The sequence below is a fragment of the Thalassophryne amazonica genome, chromosome 4 (assembly GCF_902500255.1).
Source record: "Thalassophryne amazonica chromosome 4, fThaAma1.1, whole genome shotgun sequence".
NCBI classification, from domain to species: Eukaryota; Metazoa; Chordata; class Actinopteri; order Batrachoidiformes; family Batrachoididae; genus Thalassophryne; species Thalassophryne amazonica.
In genome coordinates, this window is record NC_047106.1 from 92998993 (window position 1) to 93025459 (window position 26467).

At 38.9% G+C, this 26467-nt stretch overlaps 1 protein-coding gene across 1 annotated transcript in view; it reads left to right on the forward strand.

The window, feature by feature from the left end:
* Positions 1 to 26467, forward strand: part of dhx36 (DEAH (Asp-Glu-Ala-His) box polypeptide 36) — a 133130-nt gene that overhangs the window by 45045 nt on the left and 61618 nt on the right. Inside the window, exons 8-11 of the mRNA XM_034168262.1 lie at positions 10806 to 10880; positions 23688 to 23854; positions 26127 to 26208; positions 26314 to 26454. Of these exons, the coding sequence (XP_034024153.1) occupies positions 10806 to 10880; positions 23688 to 23854; positions 26127 to 26208; positions 26314 to 26454 (465 nt within the window). The remainder of the gene's footprint in view (positions 1 to 10805; positions 10881 to 23687; positions 23855 to 26126; positions 26209 to 26313; positions 26455 to 26467) is intronic.

Genomic DNA, 26467 nt, shown 5'->3' on the forward strand with positions numbered 1-26467 from the left:
TCCGCTACTGTATGTAAATCTACACAACACAGCGCTACTGTACACCAAGCCTCTGCAATTGTACATGATCCTATGCCAGAACAAAAAATCCTTTTAGGTCTTTTTAACAGTACATACCTGCATTGTGAGATTTTATTCATCCTGCTGGACTTTTCTGGTAGTGAAGCTTCAAAATCACAGAAGAAGAAGAAGCGGGTTGTCAAGCTTTCACATCCACTAACTCCTCATGGACAGACTGCCAGTGAGAGGACATGTCCACCGTCCACTCCTCATGGACGGATAACACGCGCGACTTCCGGCTGCAGCTAATTAATTAATTAATTAAAGTTATATAGCACCAAATCACAACAAAGTTGCCTTAAGGCACTTCACACTAGTAAGGTCTAACCTTACCCACCCCTAGAGTAAGCACACAGGTGACAGTGGTAAGCAAAAACTCCCTCTGATGATTTGAGGAAGAAACCTCAAGCAGACCAGACTCAAAGGGGTGGCCCTCTGCTTGGGCCATGCTACTGACACAATTGACAATACGAATATTATTATAATACAATATAAATTTTGGGAAATTTTGCTGGTGCGCAGGACAGGAGGCCTGCAGAAGAAGACACCTACTCCCATCTCTGGATGGAGCCGCACTTGAAACAGAGAGAAAAAACAGAATCGGCGGCAGAAAGACAAGAAATACAGGATCATTTGTCAGCAATTAAGCCACAAGAAAAACAGAAGAAATGCTAAGGTGATTGCCAGTCACTAGCCCCAAGCTTCACTAAAAGACCCAGACTTTAGATAAAGTTGAGGCCGTGGCAATCTAACAGCTCTGTTTACTAATAAAATTAATTTTAAAGGGTAGAAAGCATAGTACCATACAATGCCAATAAGTCTGGACTTGAAAGTCTTTAATAGAATCTGACTGTTTTATTTACACAGGGAGATCAGCGTCTTATCAGCAGGTGCATGATAAGAGAAAGCTCTGTGACCCACAGACTTTTTATTCACACTAGGGACACAAAGTAGTCCTGCACCCTGAAAATGCAGAGCCCAGGCTAGTACATAGGGTTTAAGTAGGTCAGCTAAGTAAGGAGGTGCTAGTCCGTGAATTATTTTATAGGTTAGTAATAGAACCTTAAAATCTAATCTCACTGGGAGAGGAAGCCAGTGAACAGATGCCAAAATGGGTGTAATGTGGTCGAACCTTCTGCTTCCTGTCAAAAGTCTGGCAGCAGCATTTTGAACAAATTGGAGATCCCGAATGCTGGACTTCGGTAAACCAGAAAATAGAACATTGCAGTAGCCCAATCTGCAAGAAACAAATGGATAAATCAGGGTCTCAGCATCAGCCATAGACAGGATGGGACGAATCTTCACTGTATTTTGCAGGTGGAAGAAAGCAGTCCTTGTAATATCTCTAATGTCAAGGTCAAAGGACAACGTGGGACAAAAATTACCCCAAGGTTCCTCTCTTTGTCAGTGTGATGTATGACACACTAGACTAGGCTAAGCGTCAACTGGTCAAATTGATGCTGATGTCTCACTGGACCAAGAACCATCATTTCAGTCTTGGCAGAGTTTAAAAGTACGAAATTGCTAGACATCCAGCTTTTCACTGATGCAAGATAATCTTTTTAGGATTTTATGTGGATGAGATTACCAGCAGTTATTGGCATGTATAACTGAGTATCATCAGCATAGCAATGAAAGGTAATCCCAAAACCCCGCAATATGTGCCCAAGGAGTGCTATATAAAGGGAGAAAAGCAGGGACCCCTGTAGAACCCAAAATTTCATGTCACTAAGGTTAGACGTAGTGTTATTGTACAAAACACAGTGAGAACAACTTGTCAGGTATATGCAAGGACACTCCCAGTAATCCCAAAATGATTCTGCAGCCTATCGAGTAGAATATGATGATCCACGGTATCAAACGCAGCACTAAAATCTAATAGCACCAGTACTGTAGTGGTGTCCAAATCCATTGTAAGCAGATGATTCACCACTTTAGTGAGAGCTGTCTCTGTGGAATGATATTGTCTAAAAGCAGACTGCAGTGGCTCAAAAAGATTATTCTCAGTGAGGTGGTCCATGAGCTGCCGTGAAACCACCTTTTTTCAGAATTTTAGAGCAAAATGATAGCTTTCATAACAGCCTATGGTTTAATCACTGCAGATTTGAAACATTTAGGAACAGATCCAGAGGTTAATGAGAGATTAATAATTTCCAGCACACTCTGCCCAAGAGTTGGCCACAGGTGCTTAAACATTTTTGTTGGTGTAGGATCAAATAAGCAGGTTTTGCTTTTTGTAGACATTACACGTTTTGTCAGCACATCTAGTGAGATACTATCAAATTCTTTAAATCTAGGTAATACAACCCCTGGCAAAAATTATGGAATCACCGGCCTCAGAGGATGTTCATTCAGTTGTTTAATTTTGTAGAAAAAAAGCAGATCACACATATGACACAAAACTAAAGTCATTTCAAATGGCAACTTTCTGGCTTTAAGTAACACTATAAGAAATCAAGAAAAAAAGATTGTGGCAGTCAGTAACGGTTACTTTTTTAGACCAAGCAGAGGAAAAAATATGGAATCACTCAATTCTGAGGAAAAAATTATGGAATCACCCTGTAAATTTTCATTTCCAAAACTAACACCTGCATCATATCAGATCTGCTCATTAGTCTACATCTAAAAAGGAGTGATCACACCTTGGAGAGCTGCTGCACCAAGTGGACTGACATGAATCATGGCTCCAACACGAGAGATGTCAGTTGAAACAAAGGAGAGGATTATCAAACTCTTGAGAGTAAATCATCATGCAATGTTGCAAAAGATGTTGGTTGTTCACAGTCAGCTGTGTCTAAACTCAGGACCAAATACAAAAAACATGGGAAGGTTGTTAAAGGCAAACATACTGGTAGACCAAGGAAGACATCAAAGCGTCAAGACAGAAAACTTAAAGCAATATGTCTCAAAAACCCAAAAATGTACAACAAAACAAATGAGGAACGAATGGGAGGAAACTGGAGTCAATGTCTATGACTGAACTGTAAGAAACCGCCTAAAGGAAATGGGATTTACATACAGAAAAGCTAAACGAAAGCCATCATTAACACCTAAACAGAATAAACAAGGTTACAATGGGCTAAGGAAAAGAAATCGTGGACTGTGGATGACTGGATGAAAGTGATATTCAGTGATGAATCTCAAATCTGCATTGGGCAAGGTGATGATGCTGGAACTTTTGTTTGGTGCCGTTCCAATGAGATTTATAAAGATGATTGCCTGAAGAGAACATGTAAATTTCCACAGTCATTGATGATATGGGGCTGCATGTCAGGTAAAGGCACTGGGGAGATGGCTGTCATTACATCATCAATAAATGCACAAGTTTACGTTGATATTTTGGACAGTTGAAAGGATGTTTGGGGATGATGAAATCATTTTTCAAGATGATAATGCATCTTGCCATAGAGCAAAAACTGTGAAAACGTTCCTTGCAAAAAGACACATAGGATCAATGTCATGGCATAGGGTCAATGTCAACGAGCAGATCTGATTTGATGCAGGTTTTAGTTTGGGGGATGGAAATTTACAGCGTGATTCCATAATTTATTCCTCAGAATTGAGTGATTCCATATTTTTTTCCTCTGCTTGGTCTAAAAAAGTAACTGTTACTGACTGTCACAATCTTTTTTTCTTGATTTCTTATAGTGTTTCTTAAAGCCAGAAAGTTGCCATTTGAAATGACTTTAGTTTTGTGTCATGTCTGTGATCTGCTTTTTTTCTACAAAATTAAACAACTGAATGAACATCCTCTGAGGCCGGTGATTCCATAATTTTTGCCAGGGGTTGTAGTAGGGTGTCGTGGCTGGGTTTGCTTTTACCTCCACAAGTTCTCTCACGATTGTGGCACGTTAAAGTCTATTAACGCCTACTCATGGACCGATCGCCAGCGAGATGACATGTCCACATCCACTCCTCACGGATGGGTCGCTCGCGCGAGAACGCTGGCTGCAGTTCTGTGGTGCTTTCACCTTCTTCTCTCATGATTGTTGCATGTTAAAGTCCATTAACTCCTGGAAATAATGTGTTCTGACTTTTTCCAATGTAACAAATCCATCTTTATGTCCAGGCAGTGCGTCATGGAGCCACGCTTCTCCCCCCCCTGCACGCAAGGTTTTTTCCTCACTCTCTCCCTACGTGCAACGTACGCAACCATTCCTGTGTACCAAATATGCAGCACAATGCAAGTCTACGCAGGCCCGCTGTGAAACGGGCTTTGGTTATTCATTAAAAGTTTTCAAATCAGCCAAGTAATGCTAGTACCGATATGTCTGTGAAAGGCTCATATTGGCTAACATCACTGGCCTACCGATGTATCTGTCGGGCTCTAGTTCCAAGAAAACTGAAGTGCTTCGTTCTCTGCATTATTTTTTGAGTATTCATTGTCACCTAGTGGGCTCAGAAAAAAACACCAAATGCTTCAGGAGGCCTTGCTTTGCCATCACTTTTTATTGTCACCGTGCTGTCAGCTGTCCACCAGTAAGATCTAATAGTAATAATAATAGTAATTGTAAGACAGTTAACACACTGTCAAATCACTATTCAAAATAAGTTACTGAACAGAAGACTGTGTGAGAGAATACCAGAATCAAAATACTGCAGATGCACTGACACCCAAACGGCTGTATTTTTTGTCAGGGTTGTTAACAAACCATTTCCAGCTCAGTGGTTCTCACGACATGTTACAGAGACCAACGAAAAGCTGCATTGTCAGTGAGTGCCACAAGGGTCATTAATGGAAATTGTGTATGATCATTTGGTGGTTGGTACTGCTGCAGAAATAACTTTAGATACTATGGCTGAATTATGTTTGTCTGTTTAAATGTGTACTTTATTTCCATGTAATGTTTTTAGGGATAAAAGTTAGAAGCTGGATTTACTTCTGTTTTTCTTCACAATATTAGATTTTTAGTGAGTCAAATAAGCATAGCTTCTAGAAGATGCAACAAATTGATGGAATTATTGTACATTTTAATGTCTACTTGTTATAATTTGTGGCTAATTGGGGAACCATTGACTGTATTTAATGGTCTACCTTTGTCAGTGACACTCCTGCAAACCTGTATGAATTTTATGTACCAGGTACGCATTTTGGCAAAGTGCGCTGGTATGATTTTTTTTTTTTTTTTTTTTCACTCAAAAGTACACCAAAAGGGTGTAATGCCTATCGAAAAGCAAAAAAAAAAGTTTGACCAACTCAGAAATGTATTCTGTCCCTGTTTCCTAAACTCTGCACAACCTGCAGAGATGGCTAGTAGTAGACCTTTTCTGTCCTCTCTGTGTATTTTACAACAAATATTTGAGCTAATACGACATGCTTTGTGATTAGTTGAAGTAACAGACCATCTAAGACGTTTGGGCTGTAGTATGAAATTTTCATTTTATTTAATATCTTATATTGGCACCATGAGCAGCTGGGTGTAGCTTGGTTAGTTCCACTGAACTCCACTGCCACAGAGGAAAAACAAATTGCCCTGTTCACAAAAATATGTGTTAATGAAAACACCTGAACCAAGCTTAGACTTTGGAGCTTGTTTGGTGACTGAAATGGGGACAAAGAGGGGCCAACTCTGCCACCGCTGAGGCTAAGCTGCATTGTGCAACAAGCACCCGAACTCTTTGTTGGTGTCAACAAAGTAAAACTAAGACAAACTGAAACTCCAGGAAATGGAATAGAGGCTAGAAAAAAATAGGGAAACAGAATTTTATGTTAGTTACTGTTTAAATTGAGAAAAACCTGTTTCATTTATATTTGTCACCATTATTGTATAATTAACTAGCGTGTTGCTCGTGGGGATCCATGGGCTCTAGGTTGGGTAGTGTTTATAAAATAGGTAGCTGACATTTCTCAAGGGAGGTAATAAAGTGTGTGAAGTTTCTATAATGAGTTGGAATGGTGTGGGAGTCCAGAATGTATTTATAAACTTAGACCTCAACCTTTTTTAGAAGAAGACTTCAACCCTTTTACAGCCTGTTATTTACATAATTTTTAATGATAGTTTACTGTTTTAATGTATTTATCAATTGATTAGGTTATTGTTACCATATACACAGTTATTATTAATACCATTTTATTATTATTATTGTCATCCATGTATTTTTATTAACATATTTACAATTACGTATTTACATTGAACTTACTAAATAAAATCACACATGCAGGCACGCTTTTAATATAATATAAAGATGATTTACTGCCCCCTGCTGGAATGGCATGTTATTCCAGAATGTAATTAGCAATTTTAGCTTATATCTGTAGTTTCTCCAAAAATATTCATCCTAGTCCTAACATTCAGTTTTCGCAGCATTCATCCTTGACCCAAAGTACATAAACATACCAATGCCAGCTCTCCCCAGTTTGCCCGTGATCAAAGTTATATACATACGTACACACGGAGAGCTTTTTGTCTTTTCTGAATTCTGCCGCAAGCAGGTGCTTGTGTTTTACACACATGCACAAACAGAGACGGTGGCGGAAGACATCAACTGCAACATACTTTTCACTCATGGTACCGGCAACATGACGCTTAACTAAACAACAAAAAACAAGAAATCAATAACACTAACAACACTGTTAAACAAACAAGAACCAGAATAACAGCATTTAAAAACCTGAGCTTCCATGGTGCATTACAGCACAATATCCATTGTTTGCTGGGAGTTGGAGAAGACAAGGGGCAGCCGAATGTACACCAAGGGCGTAGACATTCTTCTGGAGGAAAACAACGGGGCATTTTATCCTTAACATAAACCTGCTGTGTTTGTGGTTGAGCAGTGAAAAACACTTTTACAGTCTCACATGAACAAACCAGATCCCAAATTATGAATATTCCCCAGTCTCTGAGATCTTCCTCTGCAAGGTGCGCATTTGCTCTGAGATGCCATACAATTTGCTTCCTAGTTCAAGGGTTAACGCAGTCTGAGAATGCATCGCCTTGCCCAACTCATTAATCATGATGTACAGGTGAGGGGTCGTGGTTCTGGTGGCAGCCGTCTTGCCAATTTTCCGGTAGGTCAGGGCAGCACATAAGCCAATAAGTACCCACCCTCCTACTATGAAACCAAATATAAATAAATCCTCAACGTCCTCCACAGAGAATGGCGCAAAGCATGCAACTCGCCACGTCTTCCAAGCATCGAGAACATAGCCCGCAGGGTAGGTTCCATCTGGGCATGCAGGGTCTCCTGGCCCTGATCTTCTTGTAGAAAAAAATGGTGTCAATAAGCGTTCAGAGACCAGCTGATCAATTCCATGGTTAATCCAATATAGTTTGAAGAATTCACAGTCTGGTGAAATAGGGACTTTGAAGGTTGGAGCAGAGATAGAGATGCGTCCGCCCTCGCCGGACGCCCTCTCCGGACAAGACACTTACTCTGCAATGTCTCAATCAACCCGGCTGTACTTGCCTTGTCTAGGGAAATAACCTGTGTGGGACTGGCACCCTGCCCCCTTCATGCTACAGAATCCAGAGATAAGCACTAAATGGCCTCAGAGCCTATTTTATAGGCGTCCCTCTGTGTGCCTGTATATGATAAACCTATATAATAGCTATAATTTGTAAACATCTGAAATGTTCACTGTCACAGCCTAATGTAACGTGTCTGATCCTTATTAAAAAGTGAAAGTCACTGCTAATTATTTTTTCATTTTATTAATCAAGTAATTGCTCCAGCTGTACATTGATTAAATGGTGGTAAAAGGAAGTAAAAAGACACATTTCACTCACACCACATAATGTATTCAGGCTATATGACCAAGTCTTTTCCATAACAATTTTTTTTTCTTGATATGCAGTTGTTGCAGTTTTAAAATTGTGAAAAACTATGAATAATATAAGATTGTCTCAGAACTAAAAGTGAACACCAGATTGTAGCTGAATCTGTACTGACTCAGTAAGGTGTCATCAGATTTGATGTAGCTTCAAATGTTATGGAGCCAGAGCCACAAGAAAACCGCCATTACCGAAAAATAGTTTTTATACAATAACTTTTGAACTAATAAAGACATAAAAGTGATTCCAAGTTCTAGTGGTATGTTTTCATGGTCAAGGATGTCAAATATAAAGGAAGAAAAGTGTATGTATCATAGTTTTGGTTGTAACACTGAATTGTGGAATAGATCACTGTGCCAAGGAGGAAATCTCTTTAGGGTCAGTGACCCTATGGCCTTGTGTAGCACATGCAACACAAAAAATAGTTCTATTTCAGAATTTACTGTTATTTATTTAGAGAAGTGTTTCATAAATGTTAAAAAAAATTATATATTTGCAGTTTAGTTGAATAATAAATTGAGTTTTGTCTATAAGCACATGCAATATCAATATCAGTGCTCAGATGACAGTAGCTTCTGGGAAAGGTGCGAGTTGCAATAAACTGTGATGCCAAGCCTTAAGGATACATGCTATCCAGTCACAGCAGATGAAACTTTTTTTTACTACTGAGCAAACATCAGTGTTAGACTTTTTTAGGTTCAGTGATTCCACGGCATGTAGATGTTATGGCGTAAGTGACCCCATGGCCTTGGCGGAGGTTTGCACTCTCCGAGTGCTTCTAGTTTTTTAAATGTTCAGTTCAAACGTTCCTCATGTGAAATTCAGTTTGACTGTAAAATACATTTTTATGAGATGAAAATCATCATCTGTGTCTCCGTTTTGCTTGAAAGAATAATTTTACTTTGCTCTTTGTGTTTTTGCAAAACCAATTTGAAAATAATAATCCCCCACTGCATATTGTACCATAAACTAGAACAGCACATAGAAAAGCATGTTCCTTTGCTGGGGTAACAGTGACTAACCATTATTACCATCACACATCCAAGGAGGACAGAGGTTAAAATTTTGACTTTTTCTTGTTAAATTTTTAACATCTTAAGGCAAGAATAATGAAGAGAACAAAGGTTCTATATGGGTCTGCATGTTAATTTGGAACCAATTTTACACCAGATGCCTTTCCTGATGCAACTCCAGGTTAGATGGAGAGTGGTCAGAGGTGGTCTTGAGCTATGACCACTTGGCCACCACACTGCCCTATATAAAGAAGAGTTGAATAATAATAATAATAGTAATTATTATTATTATTATCATTATAATGCAAGATCTCAACCACCCCTAAATTGTATCAAACTCTTGTTTCACCCAAGGGTGTTGGTACAAAATGTTTGTCACAATTTGTTGCTTTTTAGGATTGGAGTACCTGTCCTTCAGACATAAAACAAATAAACAACAAAAAAAATCAATCGCACCCTTTTATTTAGCCATTATTCATACGGGTAGTCTCATTGAGATACAAAGTGTCATTCTCAAGAGAGACCTGTTTCAGTTAGACATACGATATAACAAACAGCAATTACTTACAGACAGACAGTTATAATTTAAAGTATCAGTATAAAACAGTAAAATCAAAGTGCCAAACAGAAGCAGATTAAAATACTAAAAACAGGAACAAGTTTCCAATTTCCCAGTTTCTCTGGGCCGAGCAGGTCGGATCACAGCTGACCCTTCTCACCCTGCACACGGTCTGTTCAAACCACTCCCCTTGGGCAGGAGGCTACGGTCCATCCGGACCAGAACCTCCCGCCGTAAGAACAGTTTGTTCCCCTCTGCCGTTAGACTCATGAACTCCTCATAACTCAGTCACCTTAAGCTTAACTCTGTCACTTTATCATTTTATCATGGGTCACTTTAGACAGTGTACTTTGGTTTTTAATTGCACTCCTCCCACTGCATTGTTTTTTCTGTTTCTCTGGTTTTCTGTTGCACACAACCTTTCATATTTCATATTTCTTTTTTTATCTTATATTTTATCTTACTTTGACACATATGTTATATTTTAGCTTAGTATTTTATCTCTTCTTAATGTTGCACCATTGTACCGAAGCAAATTCCTAGTCTGTGAATCCTGTTCACTGGCAATGGCAATAAACTTCTTCTGATTCTGATTCAGGGATTTTTCAAGTACCCTTAAAATACGTTTGAAATCACCCATTGGAATCAAACTGGAGAACTTTAGATCCTGTTATAGAGAAAGTTCCACCCCTCCTGAGTTACCTGGTGGATTATTTTATTAAGATTTGCAATCTGGGCAGCATGGCGGTTTAATAGTTAGCACTGTTGCCTCACAGCAAGAAGGTCCTGGGTTTACTTCCTACCTGGTCCTGCAAGTTAGGAGAATTGGTGACTCTAAATTAACTGTAGATTTTGTGTTTGTCCGTCTATATATGGCCCTGTGATAGACTGGTGTCCTGTCCATGATGTACTTCGCCTCTCGCCCAGTGACAGCTTGGATAGGCTTCGTGATTGAATCACATTGGGAAAACTGTCAACAGAAGAAGAATTAGTAGTCTGTATAAAAATACATATCATGAACTTAGGTGTGGTGATAATTGATCACTTATAAAATATTTCACTATTTTTAAAATCAGTGTCCTATAGTCAACAAATACAGTAGTGCACATTGCAGCCTCATTACATGTTGGGTTATTGGATTTTTTGTGTGTGACTAAATAATCAAATAATGCATCTAAATGACAGTATTTTTTAAATCCTAACAATAGAAAACAGTGTTGTAGTAGAAGTCAAACAATATAGGACAGGCAGTGTTCACATACACAGAGCTGATGAAGGATAATTGAGAAAACACACAATTGATTATTGTTGTTTCCCTCTGCAGGAGTTTGAATTTACTGTGTGTCACTCTGCAATTGATAAATCCCTGTCTATACCTTTTTTTTTTTCTTCTCCCCCCAGTCGGTTACCACGGAGACAAGGCTCTGTACTGTACTGTACAACGGGCATTATTCTTCAGTGGCTTCGCTCAGATCCGTGAGTCTTCCCCCTCCTCAAATTCTTGCTTCCTTATCCTCAGCACATTATCCGCCAGTATATCTCCTGATGTTTTTTCCTCTCTTTAACTTGTCCTTGTTGATTTTCAGTCGACTGTGTTTGTGAAAAGACATTACTATGAGCCTCACAAGAACAGAAGTGAGGACATTGGCACTCATGTTTCTGTTGACTTTGGGCTACATTTTCATTTTGCATTCAGAGCTGTCTTCACAACAGCTAAACCACCAAAGCTGCCAATTTTTTTTTATTTTTTTTGTGTTCTTTCGCGTCAAGTTTTTCCTCCTTTAGAATGACTCTAGTGAGTTATTTCAGGATAACACTATATTGACAAAGTAGTACACAACATGAATGAGCTGCTTTGATTACACTTGTTTGATTAGTGCAACTTTTAGGCTGAAAGCAAAACATTGCAAAGGGAGACGCAGTGTAATTGGTAGTTTTCCACCAATATACTTGTCACACTTGGGCACTTCGGGCCCGTGCCCATATAGTGTGTGTGTGTGTGTGTGTTTTTTAACCCACCACCTCATGCCAGCACTCCTCATAGTTTTTTACCTCCGCCAAAGAGGTTATGTTGTCGGTCGCATCTGTTTGTTTGTTGGTTGGTTGGTTTGTTAGCAGGGTTACTCAAAAAAAAATCCTCAATGGATTTCAATTAAATTTTTACCAGGGGTGTATCTTGGTCTAACTTAGTCATTAAATTTTGGTAATGATCTGGAACAGGATCCGGATCCAGTAATTTTTTTAAGGATTCTTTATCATTGCAGGATAGGGCCAATTTCAACATTTTGCATCTAACTTCATGAAGACTGGTCACAAAGGATGAACAAAAATTAAGTTACGACACAACAATAATTTAGCATTTGTTTCTCCTCATTGAATAAACTTATTAGAAAAAAACTTGTGTAGTTCATGCAGTTTCTCTTTATAAATGCATTTGCTGAAGATCGAAGGGTTTAACCCTCTGGGGCCGACACTGAGACCAAGCTTTACTAAATTATAAATAACTTCTTAATGATATGAGAGAGAAACATACTTTTTTGCTGAAAGGTTAACTCCGCGAACTTTCGAGCCACCATCCACCATGTTTGTACTCCTCATAGAAGCTGTGTGATGACGTGAGCAATGGGAGTGTTCAGTCGGAATTGGTTCACCGTCACATGGTTTTCCACAATCCAATCGTAGGGCAGATTCATCTCACATGACACATCAAAGATTGTTTTTAGGGGTGATGTGTTACTAGTTTATTATAGTTTGCTGTGTGTTTTGAATAAATGTGTGTGGAAAATTATTTTCAGCTTTACTTTTTCCTTTCTTATTTCTGATTGCAAACCTTTATTACACTTATAAAACACAACAATAGCATATATATTTTGAAAGTACAGGTTGTCCTGAAATAAAAGAGACATAAAACTTGATTGTGGGATGCAGGGAGAGCTGTTAACAGCAATAATAAAACATTTATGCCAGGCAACTGAACTGTCCAAAAAATGCCCTCGGACACAATTTTTTTTTCTTGATTTCTTATAGTGTTTCTTAAAGCCAGAAAGTTGCCATTTGAAATGACTTTAGTTTTGTGTCATGTCTGTGATCTGCTTTTTTTTCTACAAAATTAAACAACTGAATGAACATCCTCCGAGGCCGGTGATTCCATAATTTTTGCCAGGGGTTGTAGTTTTTTTTTTTTTTTCTCGATGACACAATAAACAGCTAACAACTGCCATTTAATGTACAGTGATTGCAAAGCACTCACCCTCAGCAGGAACATAGTATCTGTCCAATCTGCCATCATGAGTTTTTTTTTTTTCTTGTCTCTAGAGTATTATGGTGGACTTATTTTCTTTACAAAGAAGATTTTCTTTGTAATTAGATTTGATTGACAAGTTAGCGGGTTCATTAAGATATTATTTCATAGTTAAGCTTTTCAGTTTGATAACCTCAGAGCAAACAAAACCTTGGGCACCTCCTGTGATATTTTGCCCCCCCCCCCCCCCCCCCAAAAAAAAGGGGGGGGGGGCTCACACACCAGGAATTTAGAGCAATTAAAAGAAGATGCTGGTGCCCATATGAAAATGCTAAATGGACATAGGACCTTATGACCATTGGGTGCACCCATGGGCATGCTGGTCTAAAAATGAAATGTGGTCAGGCACAGTGCTTGTGCAGTCCTGTTGTGAAGAGGCAGAAAATGATTGTACCTTAAACCAAATACAGAAACCCCACTATTTAGCACAGTTTTTCAGCAGTTTATAGAGAGCATTATTCAGCTATCCCTATAGGACTCATGATGCACATAAACTCTGCTTGTATTCACAGTGAAACTGTGCAAATGAAATAAAAGTAAACATTGTTGAAAAAATGCAAAAGTTTACCTTACAGGTTCACCTCAGGGAGCTTTGGTGGTGCTCTCGGCTGTAATGCTTTAATGCATTGGCTTAGATTTGTTGACTTGCTGGAAAATCTCTCATGAGTCTGTCTAGTGTCTGTCCAATCTGCCATCATTGGTGAGGTTTTTTTTTTTTTTGGCCTTTTTTTTTGGTATTATATTGCAATGGACTTTGTGTGACATGAGCTAACTGTTGTCAGAAATGGCAAAAACAAAAGAACTGCATATCAAGCACAGTTTTTCATCTGTTTGTAGTGTGCAATACTCCACTGGCCACTGTCTGAATAGCAGTACACCAATTGCTGATGGACATGTGGGCCCAGTGGCTCGCTGGCGAGTCCACATCTATGTTTTTTATGTTTCTGGGCCCATAAGGCTTAAAGGAAATGACAGATGTGATTTGATTCCAAGGTTCTTGAAGCAATAGGGGTATTGAGGGGAAAAAAAAAATTAGATTGTGGCCTACGTCAGAATCGCAATTCTTATCCTTAACAAATAACAGCTGATTCTGATCTTTTTAAAATCACTTTTTAAATACGATCTGCATTTAGAGTCAGTTTCTCCTCACTGCCATAAATGTGGAGTTGCTGTTGCGCATCCTTCTCAGCTTCCATACAGCAGTTTGTTCTGCATTAGTAAGTTATTAACATAGAGCAGCAACAAATTCAATTAATTAATTAGTTAACACTCTGTCAACATAAAAAGAAAGCTTTTTAGCCCATTTTGGATTCTATAATATCCCTGTAAGAAGGAACTTCATATGGCCAATTCAGTATGCAAGCTGTGCCAAATGATATTTTGGAAACACAACCTGGGCGCATTTATCACGTCATCACCCCAAGTTGAAAGAAGCTGAACATTGACAGCAGCAACCCCAGGAGCCAACCAGCGCACAGTGCATCACTTTAACAAAATTCCAGCCAACTTTTAATGTGTAAAAAAATACTCAATCTATTGCCTGTTTCATTTCAAAAAGCTTGCCCCCCCTTACAGTGTTGTGGAAAATGAATACCTTTATTCATAGATTTGCTTTTATTTACACTGCCTTTTTCAAAAGTAAAACTACATCATAGACACACTTTGCATTTTTGAATTGAATCATGGCCCCTGAATCTGAATCAAATTGAATCAAAACATACTGAAAGATTCACACTCCTACTAAGCAACATTTTAAACATTAATTATCGAACCAACAACCATTTTCAATGTCAAGATATAATGCACAGAGTAGGTAAATTAATCAACAAGTATTTGATAATCGCTTCATCGTTTTGTATCATTTATAAAATAATATCCAAATCCTTTGATTCCACCTTCTTAAATTTAATACTTTCTGGCTTATTTTACAGATTTCTGTACTCATGTCTCGCAGTAAACTAAATTTCCCTGGAATGTAGACAAAACAAGATATCTGAAGGCATCTTCAGCTGTGGAAAACATTGACATTTCTCACTGTTTATTGACATTTTTTCCCCCAACCCAGTAACTAAATAATTATTACAGACAATAATTGATTAATTGATTTCAAAAATAATTATTTGCATCCCCACATAGCCATTCCACCTACATATGAGTCCTGCCCTGTGAAACGATTGCCTGTGAAACGATGTTTCCCAAATTGTAGTAGTGACCTCCCACATATCACCATGCATACAAGATGTTGGAGAGTAATGACTTTCTACAAATTCCTTCCCCAAAGAAACCATGTTCAGAGGTTAAAAGCACCTCTGACTGAGAATTCAAATCAACAACGGTCTGGCTTTTCCCAGATGGAGAACCCTTAAGTGGCTAAAGGCCTCCATTAATGCAGAACCGGCATTCCTGCTCCGTGATGAGCACTGAGGGAGGGAGGAGTCACCGTTAAACTGAAGGCTTTGGTCGGACATACTGGTGCTTTAATATGACATCTATTGGCAATAAATTAAGAGGAACTTTTTAATTAATGTTACACTGAACATGCGCCCGTGGTTACCTGAGTGATGAACACTTTGCACCCTGTGCTTTACTTTGGAGTCAAATTACATGCTCTGTAAATAGCAAAGTGAAACTGGACACACCAAATGTATTTACACTATGTTCTTGATCTGCAGCTATAGATTTGTGCTGTAGATCATGAAGATGGGGCCTTTCGTGTTGAGTGATGCCTCAAGTTTTATTCTTCACAACCTTTTGCTTGATCCACATTACAAATAAATTTGCTGAAATGAGCAGATGAACAGAATATGATTGTAAAGTAGTCTTCCTAATGAGATTCTGAACATTCAGAGTATATCAATTGAACATTGAATTACAGAATTAAATGTGTTTTTGTTCTGGTTGTGTGTAAATGGACCACACAGACAGCAGTTTGTCAGTCTGTTGTAAGAAAAGGTTGTTGCACATAAAATGAGAGTTATGTATTTAACTATAGTTCTATGAATTCCAGATGACTGCCAGAGGCTGGTGCTAAGCACCTAGATTATCCCATGTGCGCATGCGCAGAGGTCGAGGTTTTATACCAACAAAGTCACATTAGTGAATGTGACCTGGGTGACGTCAGCAACAATATATAAGAATGTCACCCAGCATTCTGTTCTTTTGCAATCTATAGACTAGACTCCGAGTGACAACCAACTCTGGCGATTATCCAGAATTCATAGAACTGTAGTTACATACGTAACTCTCGTTCTCTTCCATGCCTTCATTCTACACACAATACCCTATAATGACAGTGTGAAAATGTTTAGATTTTCGCAAATGTATTCAAAATTTAAAAACTAAGAAATCACGTGTACATAAGTATTCACAGCCTTTGCCATGAAGCTCAAAATTGATCTCAGGTGCGTCCTGTTTCCACTGATCATCCTTGAGATGTTTCTGCAGCTTAATTGGAGTCCACCTGGGGTAAATTCATTTGATTGGACATGATTTCTAAAAGCACACACATGTCTACATATAAAGTTGACAGTGCATGTCAGAGCACAAACCAAGCATGAAGTTAAAGGAATTGTCTGTAGACCTCCAAGACTGGATTGTCTCCAGGCACAAATCTGGGGAAGGGTACAGAAACAGTTGTACTGCTTTGAAGGTCCCAATGAGCACAGTGGCCTCCATCATCTGTAAATGGAAGAAGCTTGAATCAATCAGGACTCTTCATAGAGCTGGCTGCCCGTCTAAACTGAGTGTCCGTGAGAGAAGGACCTTAAGGCCTTTTCACAGCAGACGCTTTGGAAGTGTCAGAGTCGACACAAATTGGTCTAAAAAGCATTATTTTTCAATGAAACATGTTGCTTTTTAGAAGCGTTGTGTCAAAAGCCGAGCTAAACTGATGCTTCTGAACGGAGTGCGCATTGCCGCTTGTCGACAGGCTGACGTGGTCAAAGTTCAATCCAGTCCAACTTTCGCCGCTCTGAATTGTGCCGTAGCTTCGGGCTGTCCAACAGGAACGACACGTCAGGCCAAAACATGGAAGACTAGTGGGAGAAACCACTGATCTCCACAAAACAGATCAGTGCTGAAACCACTGATCTATTGATGCCTTTACAGTGTCAAGTCTTTCGTGTAATCACGTTCTCACTGGGGAGGCCGAGATTTCGTTGTGAGTGTAAACAAGCGTTTTGCAGGTCGTGGAATGGACAAGCAACAAGCAACTTGTTTGCAGCATTGCATCGTTATGGAGGTGAGTTCAAACCAAAATATGTATTTAGGTGTTTAACTAAGGTAATCGTGAGTCTTTTAATGTGAGTTTCTTTTAAAAGAAAGAAAAAAAAAAAGCGTGTTGCGTTTAGGGTTGTGTGTCATGAACCCGTTCTTTTCGGGTATCCTTAAGAAATTATTCGATCCGTCGACATCAATAGCCTTTTTGCTTAATGATTCCCTTATCGGTCTTTCAGAGTGGCCTTGAACCAATGAAACAGTGGTTCGATGAAGCGGCAGAACGAAGATCGAAGCACTGCTTCATTGGCTCTTTGTTTTGTTTCGCTTTATCTTAATTTTTCCCCACTAAAACCATAAAGAGCATATGTCTGTGAGTAATATTTACCTTTTTTATGTTAAACCAACCTGTTATGGTCTGAGAGTTGAGAGATGTACAACCCCTGGCAATAATTATGGAATCACCGGCCTCGGAGGATGTTCATTCAGTTGTTTAATTTTGTAGAAAAAAAGCAGATCACACATATGACACAAAACTAAAGTCATTTCAAATGGCAACTTTCTGGCTTTAAGAAACACTATAAGAAATCAGGAAAAATAATTGTGGCAGTAACGGTTACTTTTTTAGACCAAGCAGAGGGAAAAAAATATGGACTCACTCAATTCTGAGGAATAAATTATGGAATCACCCTGGAAATTTTCATCCCCAAAACTAACACCTGCATCAAATCAGATCTGCTCGTTAGTCTGCATCTAAAAAGGAGTGATCACACCTTGGAGAGATGTTGCACCAAGTGGACTGACATGAATCATGGCTCCAACACGAGAGATGTCAATTGAAACAAAGGAGAGGATTATCAAACTCTTAAAAGAGGATAAATCATCACGCAATGTTGCAAAAGATGTTGGTTGTTCACAGTCAGCTGTGTCTAAACTCTGGACCAAATACAAACAACATGGGAAGGTTGTTAAAGGCAAACATACTGGTAGACCAAGGAAGACATCAAAGCGTCAAGACAAAAAACTTAAAGCAATATGTCTCAAAAATCGAAAATGCACAACAAAACAAATGAGGAACGAATGGGAGGAAACTGGAGTCAACGTCTGTGACCGAACTGTAAGAAACCGCCTAAAGGAAATGGGATTTACATACAGAAAAGCTAAATGAAAGCCATCATTAATACCTAAACAGAAAAAAACAAGGTTACAGTTTTTCTAAGGAAAAGCAATCGTGGACTGTGGATGACTGGATGAAAGTCATATTCAGTGATGAATCTCGAATCTGCATTGGGCAAGGTGTTGATGCTGGAACTTTTGTTTGAATCCGTTCCAATGAGATTTATAAAGATGACTGCCTGAAGAGAAGATGTACATTTCCACAGTCATTGATGATATGGGGCTGCATGTCAGGTAAAGGCACTGGGGAGATGGCTGTCATTACATCATCAATAAATGCACAAGTTTACGTTGATATTTTGGACACTTTTCTTATCCCAACAATTGAAAGGATGTTTGGGGATGATGAAATCATTTTTCAAGATGATAATGCATCTTGCCATAGAGCAAAAACTGTGAAAACATTCCTTGCAAAAGACACATAGGGTCAATGTCATGGTCCATGACAAGGCTCCAACCTGCAAAGCTGATCTGGCAACAGCAATCAGAGAAAGTTGGAGCCAGATTGATGAAGAGTATTGTTTGTCACTCACTAAGTCCATGCCTCAGAGACTGCAAGCTGTTATAAAAGCCAGAGGTGGTGCAACAAAATACTAGTGATGTGTTGGAGCGTTCTTTTGTTTTTCATGATTCCATAATTTTTTCCTCAGAATTGAGTGATTCCATATTTTTTTCCCCTCTGCTTGGTCTAAAAAAGTAACCGTTACTGACTGACACAATTTTTTTTTCCTGATTTCTTATAGTGTTTCTTAAAGCCAGAAAGTTGCCATTTGAAATGACTTTAGTTTTGTGTCATGTCTGTGATCTGCTTTTTTCTACAAAATTAAACAACTGAATGAATATCCTCCGAGGCCGGTGATTCCATAATGTTTGCCAGGGGTTGTATTTTATAACTTAAAAATGGGACCAGTGCTAACGCGTTGGCATGTCTACAGCATTTTCAATGTTAAAGTTAGCATTAAGCTGAGCCATTATCAAACCTCCCTCCTCAGCGTGCAAAGCATTCTGGGATACTCTAAAACCATGAATACAAAACAGAAACGTGTCACAGGACTGCTTATTTATAGAGCAGTTTTCTGAAGAAAAATCCTTGCAAATGTTTTTTTTTTTACCTCAGAATTTCTGATTACTGTAAAAAAAAAAAAAAAAAGTTAAGAACACATAATTAAAAAAGCAAATAAATAAAAAGTTCTTTAGAAACCTTTCTTCATCTGTAAATTAAAACCACCTGTTATTTCAAATTAATTTCTTGTTTAACATAAGGCACCTTGGACATTTATTTTTAGACAAATAAAATAGCTTAGAAACTTATCCTTTTTTTTATAAGTCTGGTAGATTATTCATATCTCATTTCAACCAGAAAAACAGACACTGTAAATAAATACAAATGTTTATAATAAATGCAACAGGAGATAATTTAACAATGACTGCAGTGCGATTGTAAAGTAGGATTTCTGTGACATAAACCTCATGATGAAATATTTTTTAATTGAGTCATTTCAACTTGTAATTGTGTAAAAATATGTGATTGCCTGTAATATTGTGATCAGGACAGAGTAATTTCTAAAATATGAATTTGACAAGTGATTGTGAATGTTTTAAAATTGTGCACAATAAGGGGATAACTTCAATCTGTGCAGTACCTTTTGACTTAACTTTGATTTCATGGACATTTTTAATGATCCATTCATTTATTGTTAAAATATAAAATGAAACAGCTTTTTAAAAAATAATAAAAGAGTTGCTGTTTAAAGAGCCTTTTATTTGGAAGCAGGTGATATGCTGGATTCTTGGGACCAGATGAAGGTCCCACAGTTGACAGTGCATATCAGAACAGGAATTGTCTGTAGACATCTGAGACAGATTGTCATTGAGACACAAATCTGGGGAAGGGTACAGAAACATTTCTGCTGCTTTGAAGGTCCCAATGAGCACAGTGGCCTACATCATCCATAAATGGAAGAATTTCAGATCTGCTAGACTTCCTAGAGCTGGCCGTCCATCTAAACTGAGCAATCGGGGGAGAAGGGCCTTAGTCAAAGAGGTGACCAAGAACCTGATGGTCACGCTGACAGAGCTCCAGCATTCCTCTGTGGAAAGAGGAGAACTTTCCAGAAAGATAACCATCTCTACAGCAGTGGTGGGCACACTTCCGATAATCCGATAACAGATAATTACCGAAGATAATGTTTTCATTATCAGATGATCTTTTTAGATATCTTTAAAAACCATTATTGGATTAATTATCTTCCAGTGAATTGTCGTCCGATAACTTTTAGACCGATAACGTAGTAAACAGAGCTGAACATCAGCAAACATTTTTAAAATTTAAAATCAGTTGAGACTTACCTGTTGAAAGTTTCATAAGAGATGTATATTTCTACCCTCTGCAAACATAAGTGAGATAGTTTCAGGAGAAACAACTCTACCCTCTGCAGGCAAAGAAGAGCTGGTCACCAAAAAAAAAAAAAAACATAATTTTCTTTAACACCATACTGATACGCTGACAATATCACCCAAGTCATCCAGAGGCATACATTTTTAACTTATGGTTCAAATTTTAACCAAACTAATTTTGGACAAGTTATTTAAAATTGCTGTCATGCCTGAAGTTTTATGAAGTGAAAACATCAGATATATGTTTTAGTTTTAAAGTAATATGCTAATTTTTAAGGTTTTGTGAGCACATGCTGTGCCCAGCAGTGCATTATGGGTAATCTCAGTACGTTCACGACAGGACAAATGCATTTCAGACACTCTGTTCAGGCTCCACGGACAGCAGCATTAAACTCTAGTGCCTAAAACTCTCGTGGATATATTCTCTGAGTTTATAGACATCATTGCGTTTGTTAAATTCCACCCATCTTCCGCCCTAAGTACTAAGCATCTGAGCACCAGTAGATGGCAGTGTTCTATTTATTTGGACCCCAGTTATACCAGATGGTTGTCAAATCAACTTTTTGGCTTTGCAAATGGCTTTTTTTTTACAAATTAAGTTTAAAAACATAACAACAATAACAAAAAAACATTACAAGACAGCTCTGCGATGTTTGCACAGGCACAGTGCGAGCGGTTGGACACTTGTAGCCCCTCAGCAGCAGGATAACCTCACGACGGCCGACCAGAATAATATCAAACAGGTTTGATTTTCATTCGACCATACGATCGGCGATCAGGAGGTGGTCGTGAGATGTTAAACGCAGCTTGTTACTCCATGTACACTACACGATGCAGGACACGCAATTAACCTGAAACTCGGTCCAAAAATTTCTCACACGAATGAAAAATCATCTGAAAAAGGGCCAAAACTCGCACAGTGTAAAGGCAACATTTATGTGTCAACACAATATTGAGTGCACATTTTACAACATCATAAAACGTGCGCACATCATAAAACGTTTATGCCATTAACTTTGTACAAATGGCAGAATTGACATTAATGGAGTTATTCTATCAGTATTCACACAAAACCATAAGTCAGGATGCCTTTATTTTTCAAGACCTCCGCCTGACCGGAGCATTGTGATTGGTAGAGAGCTGGCTTTGTGGCTGCTCTCAGGGCGATTCAGTGCTGTAGCCGTGTAGCTTCCAGAAGGGGGCTGCATGTTCAAGCAGAGGTGCTGACTCATTGTTAGTCTTTCGTTGCTTTTTATGCTTCCAGAAGTGTTCGTGGTGTTTATACTCAAATTCAGCAGGGTCTGAATACTTATTTACATGTAATTTCTTAGTTTTTTATTTTAAATAAATTAGCACAAATTTCCAAAAACTTTTTTCATGTTGTCATTACTTGGTGTTTTGTGTTAGAATTTTGAGGGGGAAAAAAAAACAAATTTACTCCAATTTGGAATAAGACCGTAACACCCTTGTCACACATTGATGATTTAGCCAGCTTTGTGACTTTGAGGTTAGCACTGTTGCATCAAAGCAAGAAGGTCATGGGTTTGATTCCCACCTGTGGCATTTCTGTGTGGAGTTTGCATGTTCTCCCTGTGTTTTTGTGGGTTTCCTCCGCGTGCGCCGGTTTCCTTCCACATTTAAAGACATACAGGTTAGGTGAATTGGAAACTCTATAATTGCCCAGGTTTTCCTTGCAAAAAAGGTCTCAATCTCAATGGAACTAACCTGGTTAAATAAAGGTTAAATTAATTAAATATGCTGATCGTATTAAAAACACTGGCGTACGCAGGTGTACGTCTAATAAGTTATGGGTGAGTTTTGTATAAGGTAAGAGCACGTTGAAGCACGCTGATATACGTTGTAATACGGTGAGTACATTGAAAAACTTTGGGCATGCACAACATTTTTAATGCATGCAAATGTATGTCTCATACATCCTGCATACATGGACCATAAGTTGTAGGGAAGTTATGTGATTGCTGACACACCTTTCTTGTAAGTTACTCATAAGCCGAACTGCGTCCATTGATGCTGTCCATTGATTGGATAACAACTGAAAGCTGCAGTCCTCATGCAAGCAGTTCAGACTGTTACAAATATTAAAACCATTCACACACTAATTAAACAAAGTCTTAATCTTACCTGTTCTTTTCATTTGGATTCGTTATCACAGCCTGATGACAATGTTTCCAAATAAAATGTCCTGATTTTGGAAAATGATGTCTGAAAATACTTTAATTCCTTGTCGTGGCTGAAGAAAGCGTTTTAAAGAAGTCCCTCTGTGCTTTGTCTGTTCTTGGTGTGTTTTTCAGCCTGAATCAGCGCCACAACATGAATATTAACGTATTTTAAAAGTTGCAAGAGTCACAGCGCCTCTTTCATTCACGTCAGCATTTATCACAGGCATCATTCGATTCTTTTGCATTTTGCACACAATGAAAATATATCCCATGATCAACCAAGACAAAAATAAAATTAAATTAAATTTTAAAAAATGTTACTCTCTATGACCTCTGTGTGGAGGGGAGAGGCTGTATAATAACGTACATGTGCTTGATGATGTGCTTGTTAAAATCAATGTGTTCCTCTTGCCACACAAAAGGGTTCTGACGGCGGTAGAAACGCAAACCAAGCCAGGCTTAACTGTTCCTACTTGTACCGTACCATACAATGCTGTACTGACCTGAACCACTTGGTGAAAAGGGGGCTGTCAGCATACGCTGGCTAAATCATCATGGTGTTACAGCTGCATAACTTATTCGATGTATTCAGAGTATTTTTCATACGTCGGCATACGCTGGCTAAATTGTCAAGGTGTGACAGGGCCCTAACATAAAAATATGTGGAAAATGTGAACCGCTGTGAATACTTTCCAGATGCATCGTTAGCGACTAAACGGTGTAGCTGCAACTCAAGAGATATGCTGAAAACTACCAGTATTCATTCCTTCACCCATGATGTAACATTCAGTTGAAATGTATTCAATTATTTTTCAAGTTGTTTTTTTTTTTTTTTTTTTCCTCTCTCTCTACTAATTGGCAGACAACCCAAATGTAAACATCCTGTATCCTTCATGACTGGAGCAACAAACACAGATACAGCAGAACAAAATAACCAAAGTCTATATAGAAACATGAATTCATTGTACCTATAAACATGCACACACATGCAACCCCTTTTTTAATCTTTGTCAGGTTGTTATCCAGTATCAGCCACCTAGTTCTGGATGAGATCCATGAGAGGAACCTACAATCAGATGTTTTGCTCACCATTGTGAAGGACCTTCTGTACCGCCGAGATGACCTCAAGGTCATCCTGATGAGCGCCACACTCAATGCAGAGAAATTCTCTAAGTATTTTGGTATGCTTCTCACCTAACTACTATGTAAATTTTGTTAATTAAACCCAAATGACGTGCATATTAATTAAAATTGTATCTATAGTGCGAGGTAATTTCTGTGTATACACGTTTGTAATTCTGAGGTTTACAAAGTCTTATTTTGTGACTGCAGGATGTATCTACATGAAATTTTGTGTACAACCTGACAACAATTTTGGCCAGTGGATATACAGTTTTTATTGCAATCCTAATAGAACCTTAAAGTGGATATGACACTTAAAGACAACATAGTCTTATTACATGTAACAAAGGTTATATAATTCGGTTTTGGGAAAATGGACGCGATTCTCCCATTATATATAACATTTGAACGTCCTGCCACTGAAAAATGTGCACGCACTGTGACCAGCTTCCCGCTGAGCACCAAGCGTAAAATACGTCACTACATGTAGACTGTATTGGCTTGCGCGCCTGGCGGCCGTTGTTTACACTTTTTTTAGCGGCAGAAACTTTGATTAAACACAGCTTGCAGGGACTTGTTTGTCGATATGCCTAACTAGTGTGTCGCAGCATATTGCACAAACACAAGGGCGAAAGGTTTTAGCCTTTTCAGATTGATCAAAAGCCGCGGTGTTGTGTGATGTACAAAATGTCAGGCTGCCGCTTGCTCGGCTCGCACACACGCATTTGCTCCCAACAGCAGACATGTTCCTCTACCGTCTCCATGTTCTCGCACTGCTCACAGGAACACATAAAATGTCAACCCCAAATAATATGTTCACAATAATCTTGAAATGGTCAAGGAACTTACGTAGTAAACACGGCGGCGGCATGTAAACACATCGGCAGCATGTTCACTGTTGTTTTCGGCGATCTTTTTCGAAACTTTCGCCGTTTATTTCCTATTCTTTCGTGAAAATAACGTAACATGGATGAATGCAATGCCAGGCAAAAAACCCGAAGGTAATGACGGTGGTCCGCAAGTAATAGCTACACTGTCACGGCTCCGGAACAATAACAAAGGCAGTAAACAGACGCTCGAATCGAAAATGCTATACAGTGGTCCCTCGCTATAACGTGGTTCACCTTTCGCGGCTTCACAGTTTCGCGGATTTTTTTAGTGCAATTTTGCATGCTTTTTTTTTTTAACAGCGCATTGTGTTCTGCGTCCTTATCAGGCGGGCCGGTCGCGGCACCGGTCGGCATCATCGCGATTGCTGTCACTGCCTCCGATGCCTCCAGGCCACTCACACCGCCCTCCTGTCTGCTGTGCAGAGCTGCGCCAAATCTGGCGTATAAAGTGTAGTGAGGGGTTTTACAGCCTTAAAACATCTATAATAATTGCAAAAAATAGCGCTGACTACTTTGCAGATTTCGCTTATGGACGGTTATTTTTAGAATGTAACTCCCACGATAAACGAGGGTCCACTGTAATTAGAGTGTTATAAACAGCAGCAACAAAAATCAAAGCCTCCCTTACCATTCCATATTCTGCAGCCTTTCAAAATCCATTGGAATTGGCACATCTCTTGCCTCTGCTTCGGCTCCACCATAAACACCGTCTGCATTATTTTCGTCGCCAGAATGCTCCTGGTTTGAATGTCTGTCCGAAAGATATGGCTCCAATCTGTAGGGTCTAATCACTGCTGCAACATCCTCAGGATCCGAGTCAGAAATAATCCACACTTGAAGAGGAGTCAGAAAAGTTCTTGATCTCGTCACTGTCCATGCTGAGGTCCATCTGTTCCTGTTGGTAATCTGACAGACAAAGACGGGACTCTACACGCTGTGACGTCACGGCATCACATGGCCGCTGATGGAACGCTACCAGCGCGCTTTCCATGAAACACACTTTTGAGAAACTGTACAAACTTTATTTCTCAGTGATAATAATTAAAACCACTTTCAGCTTACTATACTGTATATATATTTTGATATTTATATCAGTTTTACCTAATTTTTTTAGGTGTCATATCCACTTTAAAGGGTATTGGGGTTTTCAAAAAACCCTCTTTTTCCATTTGACACATCTCCTTCAAAATCTTTTTCAAAGTTTTACCACACTGTTTACAATGTGCCTTTTTCATTATGATGTTAGCAGTACCCAAAATTACTGGGGGGGGGTATAATTTTTTTCTTCCCCATTGGACAGGCTTCATATTTTACACAGTTCTTTTGATTTTACCTGTATTATACAAAGGACTGATTCATTTATGGCCTTGTAATGGGTTTGGATTGTTCTTTCTCCTCATCTTTTATATTCTCCCCTCTTTTTTTTTTAAATCCCCTGTAGACAAATGTCCGATGATCCACATCCCTGGCTTAACTTTTCCAGTTGAGGAGTTCCTGCTTGAGGATGTTGTGGAAATGACAAGGTACAGCAATGCCACTTGATCATATCAACTCACACTCTAAGAAAGTATGTATTCATGATTTTTTTTTTTTTCTGGATTTAATCCTAACTTGTCTTTGTCTCCCAGGTATCGTCCTCAGAACCAGGACCGTCGCTCCTCATCTAAAAGAGGCTTTTGGCAGGGGCGCCACTGCAGTGTTGAGAAGAAGGAGAAAGAGGATGAATACAAGGAGAGTTGGCCTTCTTATGCACACACACTACAACGCAGGTGTGTGCATGAG